The 15,262-nt window shown below is 46.6% G+C and overlaps 2 protein-coding genes across 4 annotated transcripts in view; one reads left to right on the forward strand and one right to left on the reverse strand.

Moving 5' to 3' along the window:
- The window catches only part of fblim1 (filamin binding LIM protein 1), a 36,192-nt gene extending 31,245 nt beyond the window's left edge, over positions 1-4,947 (reverse strand). For both annotated transcript variants that reach the window (XM_070860276.1, XM_070860275.1), the window contains exons 1-3: positions 4,843-4,947; positions 1,218-1,447; positions 127-305 (exon numbers count right to left, since the gene is read on the reverse strand). In XM_070860276.1, the coding sequence (XP_070716377.1) occupies positions 127-305; positions 1,218-1,431 (393 nt within the window). In that variant the 5' untranslated portion in view covers positions 1,432-1,447; positions 4,843-4,947. The remainder of the gene's footprint in view (positions 1-126; positions 306-1,217; positions 1,448-4,842) is intronic.
- bcl2l16 (BCL2 like 16) overlaps positions 1-15,262 on the forward strand; it is a 60,173-nt gene that overhangs the window by 38,815 nt on the left and 6,096 nt on the right. The window contains exon 1 of one of the 2 annotated variants that reach the window (XM_070860277.1): positions 11,838-12,318. The exons of the other annotated variant lie outside the window; for it this stretch is intronic. Coding sequence (XP_070716378.1) covers positions 11,878-12,318 — 441 coding nt within the window. The 5' untranslated portion in view covers positions 11,838-11,877. Of the gene's footprint in view, positions 1-11,837; positions 12,319-15,262 lie in introns of those variants that run through there. 2 annotated transcript variants of the gene reach the window in all.

Here is a 15,262-nt window from a genome sequence, read left to right on the forward strand (position 1 = left end):
GCTCACTATATGGGTTCACACATCAAAGGCTTGTAGGCTTCCAAGGATCCATATCCCATTGAGAGTCAACACTTTCAAGATAGGGGGGATGAAAAATAAAAAATGAAGTGTCCTTGCACTGCCTACCTGCTGTTTTGGGGCCCCTCCAACATATGGTCTCTGCAGCCTGGTTAGTTTGGAATCAATTGAGGATGGGACTGGTCTCTCATAGGGATGCAGAAGTGGTGGAGGAGGAAGTGGCATCTCGCTGGGGTGAAAAGCATCTCTTCCGTTCGCTGGAGCGGGAGGAGGAGGTGGGGGGAAATCTGCAAAGAAAAGCACATAAGCGTTGTGATGGGCCACGTTGCACAGTTCCAGGACACCTCCATCTCAAGCTGCTGTGACACAATATGTCTCCCTCTCTACTGCTGTATAAGCAGTGTCCACACACACGGCCTGGTGATAAAAAATAATGTTTCACAGCCAGTGACCTGATTTGACAGAACATATGTGTTTGGTTGTGAAAAAAGTGAAAGAAATTTAAAAATGTCAAAAATTGTTTTGAAGTAATTTCTGAGATTTTAAGTTTGATATTTGTCCTCACTCAGTAAACACAGTTTTGAACTGTTTGAAAAAGAACTGGTTTGGTTTTTTCCAATGTTCTCCCCTCCTCTGCTGGAGGTTTGTTAGGGTACCCCCGCTGGCTCACCCTCTGATTCTTCACCAAAGTGCCAATTCTTCATGTGAGCTGACAGTGAGCGATGGCGGGATATATGATCATGAAGCTATCATAGTCTCGCCCGCTCCTGACTTCACCTGATATCCCACATAGATGCATGATACAGCAGGAGTCACTGGATAATGATCAGGGGAGGTTGACTTTTCCTGTGCATAACGCAGGGGCACTGAGGGTGATGTAGCACTCCCACCACTTGGCTGAGGTCAGCTAATTCAACATTGACAAGGGATTGAACTGGGACTTTCCTTGTCTGCATTTCTCCTCTAGGTCATCGGAGCAGCCTTACAATCAAATCTATTCAATGTACTGCCTCTTTTGTGTTTATTTTCCCCTGCAGCTCCACTGCACTGCATCCCAGCAATTCCAATAAGGACAGTTGTCATGGCAACACTGTTCCCAGCTGCGCGCCTAGAGAGCCTTGCAGTAACTTACAGCATTTGAATCTGTCGCTGTTGAGAAGCTGACAGGAACTGAAACAGACAGACAGTGCTCTCCTTACCTTCATCAGCAGAACTGAAGGCCGATGGGATAGTTCCTACCGTTCCCTTCGTCCCCCTGTTTCCATATCTGTTTGGGTAGCTCCCAGACTTGGGTGCTGATGGCACTAGTTTTTGATGCACACGACTGTCCTCCCTTGAGGACTTTGGGGTGTTGATTGTCCCGGGAGTAGCGAGCCGAATGTAAACTGAGGAGACCTTCTTTATCTGAGACATCCTTCATATATAATATCTAAAAACACAAATAGCACAAAAAACACATCAGTGGCAGCTTGGCCCAGAGTGCATCCATCTTTCTGCAGTGTGCTAGGTATCGTAGAGATGTTAAAGATAAATGTCAGCTGCGACTGGGTGCCACTGGAACACAAGAGTCCAGAGAGGAGCTCAGGACAAGCCCAGATATTTTTTTTAGAACAAGTTCCTGTGATAGTGCATTGTGTGTTGAATGATCACTGTGCCATGCCCCAGAATAGAGGAGTGCAGGATTGTTTCCCCAATTCACCCAATTCACCCAATTCCCAATCTCAGCCAGGCAGCTGTCAGGAGGTCCTGAGAAGGGCTAGACCCTGCCTGTGGGGGAGGGCCAATAAGAGGCCGCTTCTCCCCAGGTCACACTTGCACACCTTCTGGTGGCTAATTTCACAGTGTTGTCAGCAGAAGACTGAGAGTGAGTTACCAATCTTTGATCTTTGATAAACTGTACTGATATAACAAGTGAAATAACTTGTCTCCTTGGCAACTGCAGAAAGAAAAAGAACGACACACCTTGGCGCGAATTGCAAACAATAATTCCACTCAGGAGTTCAAAGAGGGACCTTTAAACACAGTGACTGCCTGTAATTGACCTAATGGTGGTGCATTTGCGTTTACGATTTTGCAGCAAATACCAACCAGAGGAAATCCTTGTGAACGCATGTACTATGCCTGTACACAGAGTGACCAGATCTAGCCTTCCCCTCATTGTGTCATTTATGTTTTTATTGAATGATAAATCCAAATCAGTAGAAGTGTTTTAGCGGAAGTTGCTGAATGTAGGAGCTGAAGATAACGAGGCCGCTGGGGAGGGTGTGTCCTTTTATACTCAACTGTTACTTATTAATGAACTGTGTCAAGGAAACTTTCAAATTTAGCAAGACTCAACTAGCATAATCAAAGTGAATGTAAACCAGATTCCCGCAGAACCGTAAACTGCACCAGGCTTTTGTGGCACTTGTTGAGAGATATTTTGGTTTAAGGGTTTAACAGTGTCACATTGTAGGGGAAAGAAAGAAAGACTTGCAATTATATAATGCCTTTCATGACCACCAGGTGTCCCAAAGCACTTTACAGCCAATGAAGTATTTTTGAAGTGTAGTCACTGGTTGTAATGTAGGAAATGCAGCAGCCAATTTGCACACAGCAAGCTCCCACAAACAGCAATGTGATAATGACCAGATAATGTGTTTTTCAGTGATGTTGACTGAGGGATAAATATTGGCCAAGACACTGGGGAATAACTCCCCTGCTTTCCTTCGAAATTGTGACATGGGATCTTTTACGTCCACCTGAGAGAGCAGGCAGGGCCTTGGTTTAACGTCTTATCTGACAATGCAGCACTCCCTCAGCACTGCACTGTAGTGCTATAATCAAACACCATACGAGTACCCGGACTATCCTGTTCTCTCTACAAGATTTGCTCAGTTTGTTGATCAAAACACTGGTTCAGTCTCAACTGGAGTATTGGCCTTGAAATCCCGGCCTCCCTAGGTCCGTACTGAAAGCCGGCTTCTCCGATCTGTCAAGTTTCTGGCTTGACAGATGGCATGCAACATGTGCTATTTGCCCATCTCTTGCCCTGTGAATGGCCCTCAAACTCTTGTGCCTGGTAAAAGCAGGCGCATAGCCTACTTTTACCAGTGTAAGAGTTTTAAAACATACAGAAACATAAAAATAAAATTTAAAAAACACAATTTAATGTTAAAAACCCTGCCCAATAAGGTAAGTTTATTTTAAACCATAATTTAAACTTTTTTAAAAAATCGGCCAGTTTTTTTCAAAAACATTTCTATCAACTTTAATTTCTATAATGTATTTATGTAAGGTGTTTTAAAAATGTTTAATGCAGTGTTTCTCATTCATAGTAATAGGAGTTTCGGACTTACAAAACTCCTATTACTATGAATGAGAAAATACTTTACTGTGATTGGGTCTCCAGGCCCATGTGACTCCTATGGACGTCCCAGTGTGAACGCGATCCATTGCGCAAGAAGAGTAGGCCTCAGGACCAGGATCGCTGGTGGGCGCAGCAGGACAAAGTAGGTGCGGATCATTTTAGCTACTTTCTGGCAAGCGCCCGCGGGAAGCAGAGGACCGGGATTTCAAGGCCAAAGTATCCAATTCTGAGCACTGCACTTTAGGAAGGATGTGAAGGCCTTAGAGAGGGTGCAGAAAGATTTACAAAAATGATTCCAGGGATGAGGAACTTCAGTTACGTGGATAGACTAGAGCAGCTGGGGTTGTTCTCCTTAGAGCAGAGAAAAGTGAGAGGAGAGTTGATTGAGGTATTCAAGATCATGAGGGGTCTGGACAGAGTAGATAGAGAGAAACTGTTCCCATTGGCAGAAGGGTCAAGAACCAGAGGACACAGATTTAAGGTGATTGGCAAAAGAACCAAAGGCGACATAAGAAAATACTTTTTACGCAGCAAGTGGTTAGGACCTGGAATGCACTGCCTCAGACTCAATCACGGCTTTCAAAAGGGAATTGGATAAGTACATGAAGGAAAAAAAATTGCAGAGCTACGGGGAAAGGGCGGGGGAGTGGGACTAGGTGAGGTGCTCTTGCAGAGAGCTGGCACGGGCTCGATGGACTGAATGGCATTCTTCCGTGCTGTAATTATTATTCCATGATTGTAATGGTAATTGCAGCCATTGATACAGGATATAAACCCATGGACACATATCCAGCATTTCAGACCTTATGGGATTCAGGGTCAGTAGAAATGGACCAAGGGATTATGGCGGATATGTGGTCTATATGGACCTTCCTGAAACTGTTACGATGTAAGGTAACCACAGACATCAAACATCTACTAAATCGCTCGGTATAATGCCCCGTCCAGTATAGCACTGAGTCATAAAGATCAGGTAGGTCCCAGGCTTGAATCCAGGTTTGCGCTGTGTTAGCTGATCACAGCTGGAGTGGTAATGGGAGGCTGATATTGGGCTGGTGTCCCAGAGGTAGGTAGGGAAAATAAATCAGCCAGTATTCCTGCTTTTGATCACTGTCCAGTGACTTCTGCTGCAACATACATGTGTGTGGCTATCAGCTGAGGAGGGGTGTGGTCAAAGAGCCTAGCGACACTCACTGTTTGGGCTCATACATGAAGAATAACCATATGAGTGAGGTACCAGAGGGTGGCCGGGGCCTGTGAATCTATACCCCAGCAAGTGTCAGCACATTTAGGAAAGGAGGGGAGAACATTACAGGAACAAAAGTAAAACACACATGTTTATTTGGTGCTGCCTACAGTACTATACAGATGCCCAAGTCTGTCTGAAAGTAACCCAGTATACAACTAAGGTACCCTACAGGCTACAGGTTGAGACCTAGAAACCCATTCCATTCACAGTTCTCAGGAGCACTTACCAAAGCAGTAGTTTTACTGTATGAGGGTGAATCTGTCCACAGCCCTGCAAGTTTGTTCCACAAGCATACCTCCTTCAGAGTCTGGAGACTCAACCGCAGTGGGAGCCTGGGCTGCTTCGAATTGTCTCACTCCCTCATTTAGGGATAGTCTGTCCGCCTCCCTCTGCTTCACTTTACCATAAAAGGAAAATGAATTCCTGGGGCATTAGTACAGCAAACAGGAAGCTGCTGCCTAGCCTGCCCACTCCGCACAGGCTCCTTATCCATCCAGTCATAAATGCATTCATTATATGATGATTCTGAGATAAGCTTGATTTTGTTGGAAGTTGCTTGGCAGATGACGTGTCACTGACAAGAAATAGCCTGTTCTGCTGTTCAGTTTTGCATTAAACTCCTTCGACTGAAGCATTTATTTGGTTATTAGCTGAGAATTATTCCTGTCTCAGCTCGAACCTGTATGGTTAATTTTACTTAAAGGGGAAGAAATATCTGAAATGAACAATTTGAACAGAAAATAACCTCCCACCACGCTTTAGAATCCCATTTCCTTTTAATTAATTACCTGCTGGGGTGTGGAAGCGCAATTCACTTCATCCTTTGAGTACTGGAAGCCCTGGTCAGCTCTTTGTTTTAAGGGAGGCTTTCCTGTTGAGGCAAAGTCTTCAAAGAGTTTCCGCAGAGTCCAGACTCCTAAAGCGCAAAGCACCAAACTGGGATCTAAAGTACTGTACCAGACAGGAAAAGATTTTTCATCCATTTTGTTTTGTGAACTTTTTTCCCATTAAATTGGGGGTGTTAATCCAGGGAAATAAAACACATTCCATTTCAGACATCCAGCTACCCATTAGACACTCCGAAGTCGGGTGCAGCAAGTGCTATATGCAATGTAAAGCTCCCTCTACATTGCCCCATTAAACACTACAATGTCAGCTAAAGCACAGATTACATACAGAACTGCAGCTGCTTCTGCACTGCCCCATCAAGTGCTCCCAGGTCAGGTAAACACAAGATTAGATACAGAGTGAAGATCATTCTACACTGCCTCAACAATGTATCTCACACCCCAAGCTTAGAAGACAGCATCAGTGTGACATTGTCCCATTTCCCACACCAGCTTCCCTTTGGGCTCTCTACCTGAAGTATATCAGCCTTAGTTCAGTGGTAGCACTCTTAACTCTGAGTCAGCAGATCATGGGTTCAAGCCTCACTCCAGAGACCTGAGGACATAATCTTGCTGATACCATTGCAGTACTGAGGGAATGCTGTACTGTCTTTTGGATGAGACATTAAACCGAGGCCCAATTCGCCCTCTAAGGTGGATGTAAAAGATCCCAGGGCACTATTTGAAGAAGAGCTGGGGAGTTCACCTGGTGTCCTGACCAACATTTATCCCTCCACCAACACCAATACCAGATGATTTGGTCATTTATCTCATTGTTGTTCATGACACATTGCTGTCTGCAAATTGGCTTCCACATTTTCCTACATTATAACAGTGATTACACTTCAAAAGTACTTAATTGGCTGTAAAGTACTTTGGGATGTCCTGTGGTCGTGAAAGGCGCTATATAAAGTCGGAGCCATAAAAGGAGCGGTGAGCGGAGGCCCTGGGAGCAGTGTGGAGGCATACCACTTCAGGGAGTAGCACGAGCTGCGACGGCAGCGAAGAGTGATGTCATCAAGGTCTAGGTCAGTGATTGGAGCATGGGCAGATACAGCAGGAGCGGTGAGGTCGGGGCGAAGGAGTGGCGAGAGATTGTGGAGGGATGTGATTGGGGCCTAGGAGAGGCGTGAGTTCAAGGCCAGGGGCCCAGGGGCAGCACGAGCCAGCCCAAACTGCGATATGTGTGCGCACTAGGTCCGTGCAGCAGAACTGGTCTCCAGTCGTCTTGGGTAATCTTTGCCACTGGACCAAGACCTAGCTATATCAAGCCCGTATGATGGCTAGTGTGCAACAGCCACCACATGTTAAAAAAAATCCATGCACAGGCATCTTCCACCCTTCAGGATGTAGCTTAGGACCTGGAATTTTAGGTCCTTCATTGGAACACCTGTGAACTTATCCTTTTTTGGCGTGGAAGCAAGTCATCCTTGTTTCGAGGGACTGCTTATAATATAAATGCAAGTCTTTCCTTCTCTCTAAGTGAGATTTCCAATTTAGTTTTGAATTTAGAGTTGTTTTATGCTGTAGCCTAGGAACTGGAATCTGAGTGGCCCAATCCCATGCCAACAGAAGAGTGACGGTTTGTGTACTGGGTAATTTGGAAAAGTTAAATATATAATCAGCTGCTTAATGTAACTATTACATTTGTAAGAATCACTTCAGGTCAGGCAGCATCTGTGGAGAGAGAAATAGAGTTAACGTTTCAGGTTGATGACCTTTCATCAGATCCCTGTAGACCAACCCCTCGCTTTTGCCTCATGTTGTACATCCTTTCCTTCACAAAATCTCTCCCAGAAAGCAGTTACAGGGACATTTTTAATTTGTCACAGTACTGGCCTAGCTGTACATTCTGATTAAAAATGGCAACACTTTTGATCTGATACAAACAGATCCTTAAGGTCGTCGCAGTATTATTATTTTCCTTCAGCACTACACTGCTGGCTGCAGTGGGTAATCATACCCTTGTCTCAGACAGAATTCTACACAGTAACAGGTGCTGATCAGGAACATTCGACGGAAATATCCTCACCTACTTTCTTCATACTCAGCAGAATGGCTGGTTTGAAACTGGCTGTCTCAGTGATGTCCGCCCAATGGTCTGTCCTTTTGTTCATGTCTGTTCCAATCTTGTGCCTCTCAATGGTGTCATTCTCAGTAGCAATAGCCCCTGGCCCCATCTGCTTGATTGTGCTCACTCGTGGTATCTATTCTTGTCTGTTTCTGACCTCGGTGCTATCTGTTAGGTGCTGCCTGCTCTCAGTGGTGCCCACCCTCAGAAGTGTCTGCCCTGAGTCTGTCTGCTTGGTTGTTGGACTGTATACACCTGTGAGTATGCTCACAGGTTTGTAGAGCTGTTGATACCAAGCACTGAAACCTTCCATGGGAGCCGGCGCCTCACAACTTGAGTTGCCCCGGAGGGGATTCCTGTATGGGCTGCTCTTGGACATCCTCCATTTTTCCATCCTCGTCTGCCTTCCAGACACGCCATGGCACACCATCTTGCGGTCCGGAGGAGACAAGGGTCCCCAATGGAAGGCTCTCTATGCGGGAGTCCTCCCTTTCTTTATTGGGGACTTGGACTGGAGGGTGTTGCATGGGGCAGTCCCCTGCAATAATTTTTTAAGTTAGTTCACGGGCTCCCAGGCCGCCTGCAATTTCTGCGGTCTGGAGGAGTCTGTGTTCCATGTTTTTATGGAATGTGCGAGGTTGCAGCCCCTATTCCATTATTTAAAGGGGCTGCTCCTCAAATTCTGGTTGCACTTCAGTCCCATACTCCTGATCTTTGGGTACCCTGTGCGGAGGGGAATGGGTAGGTCCAAGGGACACCTTGTAGGACTGCTCCTGGGCACGGCCAAGGAGGCCATCAGCCGGTCCAGGCAGCGGGCGGTTGAGGGGGTCGTTCAGCCCGACTGCCTGCCTCTCTTCCGCACTTACATCCGAGCCAGGGTGTCCCTGGAGATGGAGCACGCGGTGTCCACCGGTATGCTCGCGGCCTTCCGCAAGAGGTAGGCGCCGGAGGGACTGGAGTGCATCACCAGCCCCGGCAACCAAATTTAAATTTGATTATTAGTATTTAAAGTTTAATTTGTTTTATTGTCGGGTTTTAGTGCCCCCCCCCCCTTTTAGCCAGGGGGCACTTGTAAAATTTGTGTTTTTTAGTGCCCTAAAAAAAAAGGCACTTGAAAAGTGTTTGGAGTGTTCCCCCCCACTTAATCAGGGGACACTTGATTTTATATTTATTTTGTTTTGTTCAAAAATTGTTGTAGAGCTGTTGATGCCAAGCCCTGAAACCTCCCACGGGAGCTGGCGTATCACAACTTGAGCTGCCCCGGAAGGGATTCCTGTATGGGCTGCTCTTGCACACCCTCCATTTTTCCATCCTCGTCTGCCTTCCGGACACGCCATGGTGCACCATCTTGTGGTCCCGAGGAGGCAGGGGTCCCCAATGGAAGGCTCTCTACGCGGGAGTCCTCCCTTTATTTATTGGGGACTTGGCCTGGTGGGTGTTGCATGGGGCAGGCCCCTGCAATAAGTTTTTAAGTCGGTTCACTGGCTCCCAAAGCGCCTGCAATTTCTGCTGTCTTGAGGAGTCCATGTTCCACGTATATATACAATGTGTGAGGTTGCAGCCCCTCTTCCATTATTTGAAGTGGCTGTTCCTCAATTTTTGGTTGCACTTCAGTCCTACGCTCCTGATCTTTGGGCACCCAGTGCGGAAGAGAGCGGGCAGTCAGAGAGCCTCCTTGTAGGACTGGTCCTGGGCCTGGCCAAGGTGGCCATTAACCGGTCCAGGAAGCGAGCGGTCGAGGGGCTTGTTCAGCCCGATTGCCTGTGTCTCTTCTGCGGCTACGTTCACACCGGGGTGTTCCGGGAGATGGAGCAAGTGGTGTCCATAAATACGTTCGCAGCCTTCCGCGAGAAGTGGGCACTGGAGGGACTGGAGTGCATCATCACCCCCGACAGCAAATTTTAATTTAATCATTTAAGGTTTACTTAAAGTTTTATTGCTAATTAATGTGTTCTAGTGTCCCTTTAATAAGGGGGTACTCAGCTTTATCTGTTTACCCAAAATAGTTGTAGAGCTGTTGAGTTGTGAGTGGCTTAGTCAGCCACGTGATGTTCACAAGACTCAATAAAACCCCAGCCAGCTGGGTTCAGGGGATCCACGATGAGGCAGGTGGTTGTTAGCCTGGTGGATGAACTGGTAATGTGTAGTGTGATTGTTTAACCTTTGCTAATAAACCAACTAGTTCTTAATAGCAATGTGTTGCTATGAATTCTTAAGCAAAGAACCCCTGAAGCAAATACATTACAGTTGTGTTCATTCTCGGTGGTACAGTATTTGTTCAGGTTACTGTCTGCCCTCAATTCTTTCTCTAACTCTGGGCTGTGTTGATTCACTGATTTGCAGTGATGTGTGAGACGTCCTTATATCAACAGCTTGTCCAAAGTCTGTCTCATCAGCAATTGGCCGTATACCCCAGCGCCCGGGGTGAACTGATCTCTACAATTCCAGTTGGTGCTCACTGGGCCAATGACATGTTATTTCTGCCTTTCTGTTACAGTGACAATGTGTTCAACCGGGAAAAAACACAAAATCTAGCACTGCCCCAGGAGACAGGCAACTCCTCTAGAGTCTAGTTTATACTTGCAGTGTCTTTATTGCACAGCCACAGCAGCTGGGCCCTGTTTGTGGTAAAAAAAATATAATTTAATTTGAACTATGTCAGGCATGCACAAACAAAGCAACAGCAGAGAGATTTCACAAGATAATTAGTGATGAAGAATGCCATTCGGCCCATCTGAATTTATCCCACAAGTCTCCCATTCCGCATCTAATTGTTTCTTAAATTATTCCAGGATATTTGCCTCCACTACTCTATCTGGAAGTCTATTTCATGAGTCAGCTTAGCTCAATGGTAGTACTGTCACTTCTACGTCAGAGGTTCATGGGTTTGAGTTCCACTCCTGGGACTTGAGCATATGATCTAGGTTGATGCTTCACTGCAGTACTGAGGGAATGTTGCATTGTTGTAGATGCTGTCTTTCAAATGAAACATTAAGCCAAAGCTCTAGCTACCTGTTTAGGTGGATCTAAAAGATCACATGGCACTACTTGAATAGGGGAGTTGTCCTGGTTGATATTTATCCCTCAACCAAAACCACTAGATCAGATTAAATAGTCAATTATCTCATTGCTCTTCGAAGGACCAAGCTGATACCTGATACATGAAGCTGATATTGATCTGACAATCTAACCCTGTCTATCTGCATTCCACAAGTGCCATGCCCACGTTTCCAACAGAATTGAAAACATTCACTTCATAAGGCATTTCATCATCTGTGTCAACACTTCTTTTCTCCCTTTCTATCTTTTCCTTATTCTCATCTTTATTTTCAAATCTCTCCATGGTCTCGCCCCTCCCTATCTCCGTAATCTCCTCCAGCCCCACAACCCCCCCCCCCCCCCCCCCGAGATGTCTGCGCTTCTCTAATTCTGCCTTCCTGAGCATCCCTGATTATAATCGCTCAACCATTGGTGGCTGTGCCTTCTGTTGCCTGGGCCCCAAGCTCTGGAACTCCCTGCCTAAACATCTCCGCCTTTCTACTTCTCTTTCCTCCTTCAAAACGCTTCTTAAAACCTACCTCTTTGACCCCTGCGCTAATTTCTACTTATGCGGCTCAGTGTCAAATTTTTATCACATAATACTCCTGTGAAGCACCTTGGGACGTTTCACTATGTTAAAGGTGCTATATAAATACAAGTTGTTGTTGTTCTACCCTGAAGATGTTGACTCAGGCTGAGATCGGCTCCACAGACACTGGGCGCCTCCCAGTACCTCAACCGAGTGGCCATTCTTCACGGGTGAGCCTAGACAGGGAACGTCAGCAGAATATGTAACTATAGAGGGTATTACAGCCAAGTCCGATCCTTTCACTTGATATACACACTCGTGCACATGCCAGAAGGGGTTACTGAGGTGAGTGGTGGGGGTAGGGGGAGTGTAAGGTTTAAAAGATCCAAGATAGGCCTCTTATTGGTGTTGCGGAGTTTTAATTTTGCTCAGTTCACCGCTATGCAGATTTCTTCAACCTTACCCTCATGGTAACAGTAATACACTTGACTACAATCAGTGCAGTAGCTTGATTCTTTTGAATTTCCTGTCACCAATGATATTTTTCTCGCAGTATTTCTGAATATAAGCACTGATACTTTGCCAGGATATTTTCCTAGCCTGGTCACCCTTATGCTGTCCCAGTTATTTTTAGATGCTATAAGCTGACTCCTGATATTTGAGAATCTAATTCCACCACGACAGCACAGAACAACTCAATAACTAAACACATTTCGCGGACCGCGGCTGCTTCAAATGACGACGGAACGGAGCGATGATCATGTGGTGAAGGAGGCCTATGTAATGGCGCAGGATTACATCAGGTACGTGACTGGTAGGACATCCAAACCAGCTCCCAGCACGGCTGCAGCAGCCCTGAGACATGCAGGCGATGACCTTCTGGAGAAATACCCCATCTTCTTCAAGCGATGGCCCCGGGTATTCCGGGAAGTTTGTCCCGACAATGCCTGTGACTATTTACTCAAGATCCTGGATGAACATTTCCAACCAGAGAAACCCTGGCAGAAGAAGGAGCTGACCTGGAGTGGGATCCTTTCCATTTATGTCCTGACAGGGCAGCTGGCTGCATACTGCCAGAAGAATGGCATGGAGTCAGTGCTCGAGGAGCTGGAATTCAGAGTGGGACAGTATGTGGAGAGAAAAGTGTGTCCGAACATTAGAGATAAGGGAGGATGGGTGAGTATCACTGAAATAAGCATAGCCTTGCACTTTGACTCTAAGGCAATGCAATCAAAATAGTTTCAATCGACTAACCGGCCTGTAGCTCACTGCCCAGCAACAATGATATTCCGAGGAGCTGCACCAATCAGTGTGATAGTGGCTTGGCTAGCCTCCAGGCTGGAGTTTTCACAGTGATTCTGTCTGACTCCCAACAATGTGACATCCCACAGTCTGCATGACCTAGAATTATCTGCATCAAAGCCGACACAAACCACTATTTTCACATTGTGTGTTCACTAATTGTGCTCTTTTTCGGTAACAGAACCAACTAGATACCCTAATCTTTATAACAGTTCTTGTGTCTGGCATGACTATCAAGCCATTGGTCAATTTTATTCTTTCTCATTCATCAAGTATTTTAGTCTTTGTGTTTTCCTCTTTTCTAATTGGTTATTTTACACTTTGCTTGTTCACCAATTGTGTTATGTCAAAACTTTCTGCCCAATCATATTCCATCAAAACTTGATTCTCCCAGATATGTAACTGTTATGTATGTAAACATTACCAATTTGTAAGACTTGCCACCAGGGGGCGCACCTGTGGGAGACCCAAGGGTCACCTGCACACCCTGGGCAAGCAGGTACAAAAGGCAGTCTACCATGCTGCCTCCTCACTCTGGAGTTACAATAAAGAGACCAAGGTCACAACAGTTTGAACTTAAGATATACAGTCTTGTGGAGTTATCCTAAATGTAACAATTGGCGACAAGTAACAGATCTCGAACTTTCACGCAGTTATGGCTGTCGTTGGTATTCTTGAGAGATTTGTTGAGGGTGATGATTGGGAAGCCTTCATAGAGTGTCTTGACCAATACTTCGTGGCCAACGAGCTGGAAAAGGCAGAAACCGCGATCAAGCGCAGGGCGATTCTCCTCACCGTTTGCGGGTCCACGATATATGGCCTCATCAAAAATCTGCTAGCACCAATGAAACCAACGGACAAGACATATGAAGAGCTGTGCATGCTGGTTCGGGAACACCTCAAGCCGAAGGAGAGCACCTTGATGGCCAGGTATTGCTTTTATACGCACCACTGCTCCGAGGGCCAGGACGTGACGAGCTATGTCGCCGACCTAAGACGCCTTGCAGGACCGTGCATATTTGCTGGATTTTTGGGGGAAGTGTTGCGGGACTTTTTCGTGCTTGGAATCAGCCATGAGGTCGTTCTTCGCAAACTGCTGTCTGCCAAATCCCTAGATCTGAGCAAGGCCATCACGATAGCCCAGGCTTTTATGTCCATGAACGATAACACTAAACAGATATCATTGTAGCATCGGAACTCACCGGCAAGTACTGTGCATAAAATAACGCCTTCAGCAGGCAGAACTGAACATGGCAGGGCCTACACGCCTGCAGAGGCCAGACTTAGGATGACTCAGAGTCCGCCGTGGGGCATGAATGCGAATCCATTGGCACCGTGTTGGCGCTGTGGGGGTAATCATTAAGCCCATCAATGTCGATTCAAGCACTACGTGTGCAAGGGCTGTGGAACAATGGGGCACCTCCAGCGAATGTGCAGACATGCTGCGACTCACCATGTGGCAGAGTCGGCAGAAGATGACTGATCCGGCGTGAATCACGCTGAACGAGTAAGAGAGGCAACTCAACCCGAAGCTGAAGAAGTGTATGGGGTACACACCTTTACCACCAAAAGCCCTCCAATAATGTTAATAGTCAAATTAAACGGCATTCCAGTTTCCATGGAATTGGACACGGGGGCGAGCCAGTCAATTATGAGCCAGGAGGCTTTTGAGAAACTGTGGAGCAACAAGGCACAAAGGCCAAAACTAAGTCCGATCCACACCAAGCTGAGCACTTACACCAAAGAGCTCATACCAGTCATTGGCAGTGCAGCAGTGAAGGTATCGTATGATGGAACTGTGCATGATTTACCACTATGGATTGTACCAGGCAATGGCCCAACGCTGTTCGGCAGAAGCTGGCTAGGAAAGATCCGATGGAACTTGGACGCCATCAAAGCACTGTCTTTGGAGGATGACGCCTCGTGCGCCCAAGTGCTAAACAAATTCCTGTCATTATTCGAGCCAGGCATCGGCAACTTCACAGGCGCTAAAGTGCAAATCCATCTAGTCCCTGATGCATGACCCATTGATCACAAGGCCCGAGCGGTTCCATACATGATGAGAGAAAGTCGAGATCGAGTTGGACAGACTTCAACGAGAGGGGATCATATTGCCAGTCGAGTTCAAAAAGTGGGCCAGTCCAATTGTTCGGGTGTTGAAGAGCGATGGGGCGGTCAGAATCTGCGGGGACTACAAGGTAACGATCAACCGAGTCTCGTTACAGGATCGGTACCCACTACCCAAAGCAGGTGACCTGATTGCAACGCTAGCAGGGGCAAAGTCGTTCACCAATCTGGATCTAACCTTTGATTACATGACACAGACGCTGGCTGAACCTTCGAAAAAGTTGACGTGCATCAGCATGCACAAAGGACTGTTCATATAACACAGATGCCCCTTTGGGATTCGTTCAGCAGCGGCCATCTTCCAGAGGAACATGGAGAGTCTGCTGAAATCGGTTCCGCACACCGTGGTGTTCCAAGACGACATCTTGATCACTGGCCGCAACACCACTGAACACTTGCACAACCTGGAAGAGGTTCTCAAGCGACTGGACAAAGTGGGACTCAGGTTAAAACGCTCCAAGTGTGTTTTCCTGGTGCCAGAGGTTGAATTTCTGGGGAGAAAGATTGCGGCGGATGGCATCAGACCCACGGACTCCAAGACGGAGGCCATCAAGAATGCACCCAGACCACAGAATGTGACGGAGCTGCGTTTGTTCCTGGGACTCCTCAACTATTTTGGTAACTTTCTACCGGAATTGAGCACTTTGCTGGAACCATTGCATTTATTGCTATGCAAGGGTGACGACTGGGT

Source organism: Pristiophorus japonicus, chromosome 18 (genome assembly GCF_044704955.1).
Source record: "Pristiophorus japonicus isolate sPriJap1 chromosome 18, sPriJap1.hap1, whole genome shotgun sequence".
NCBI lineage: Eukaryota > Metazoa > Chordata > Chondrichthyes > Pristiophoridae > Pristiophorus > Pristiophorus japonicus.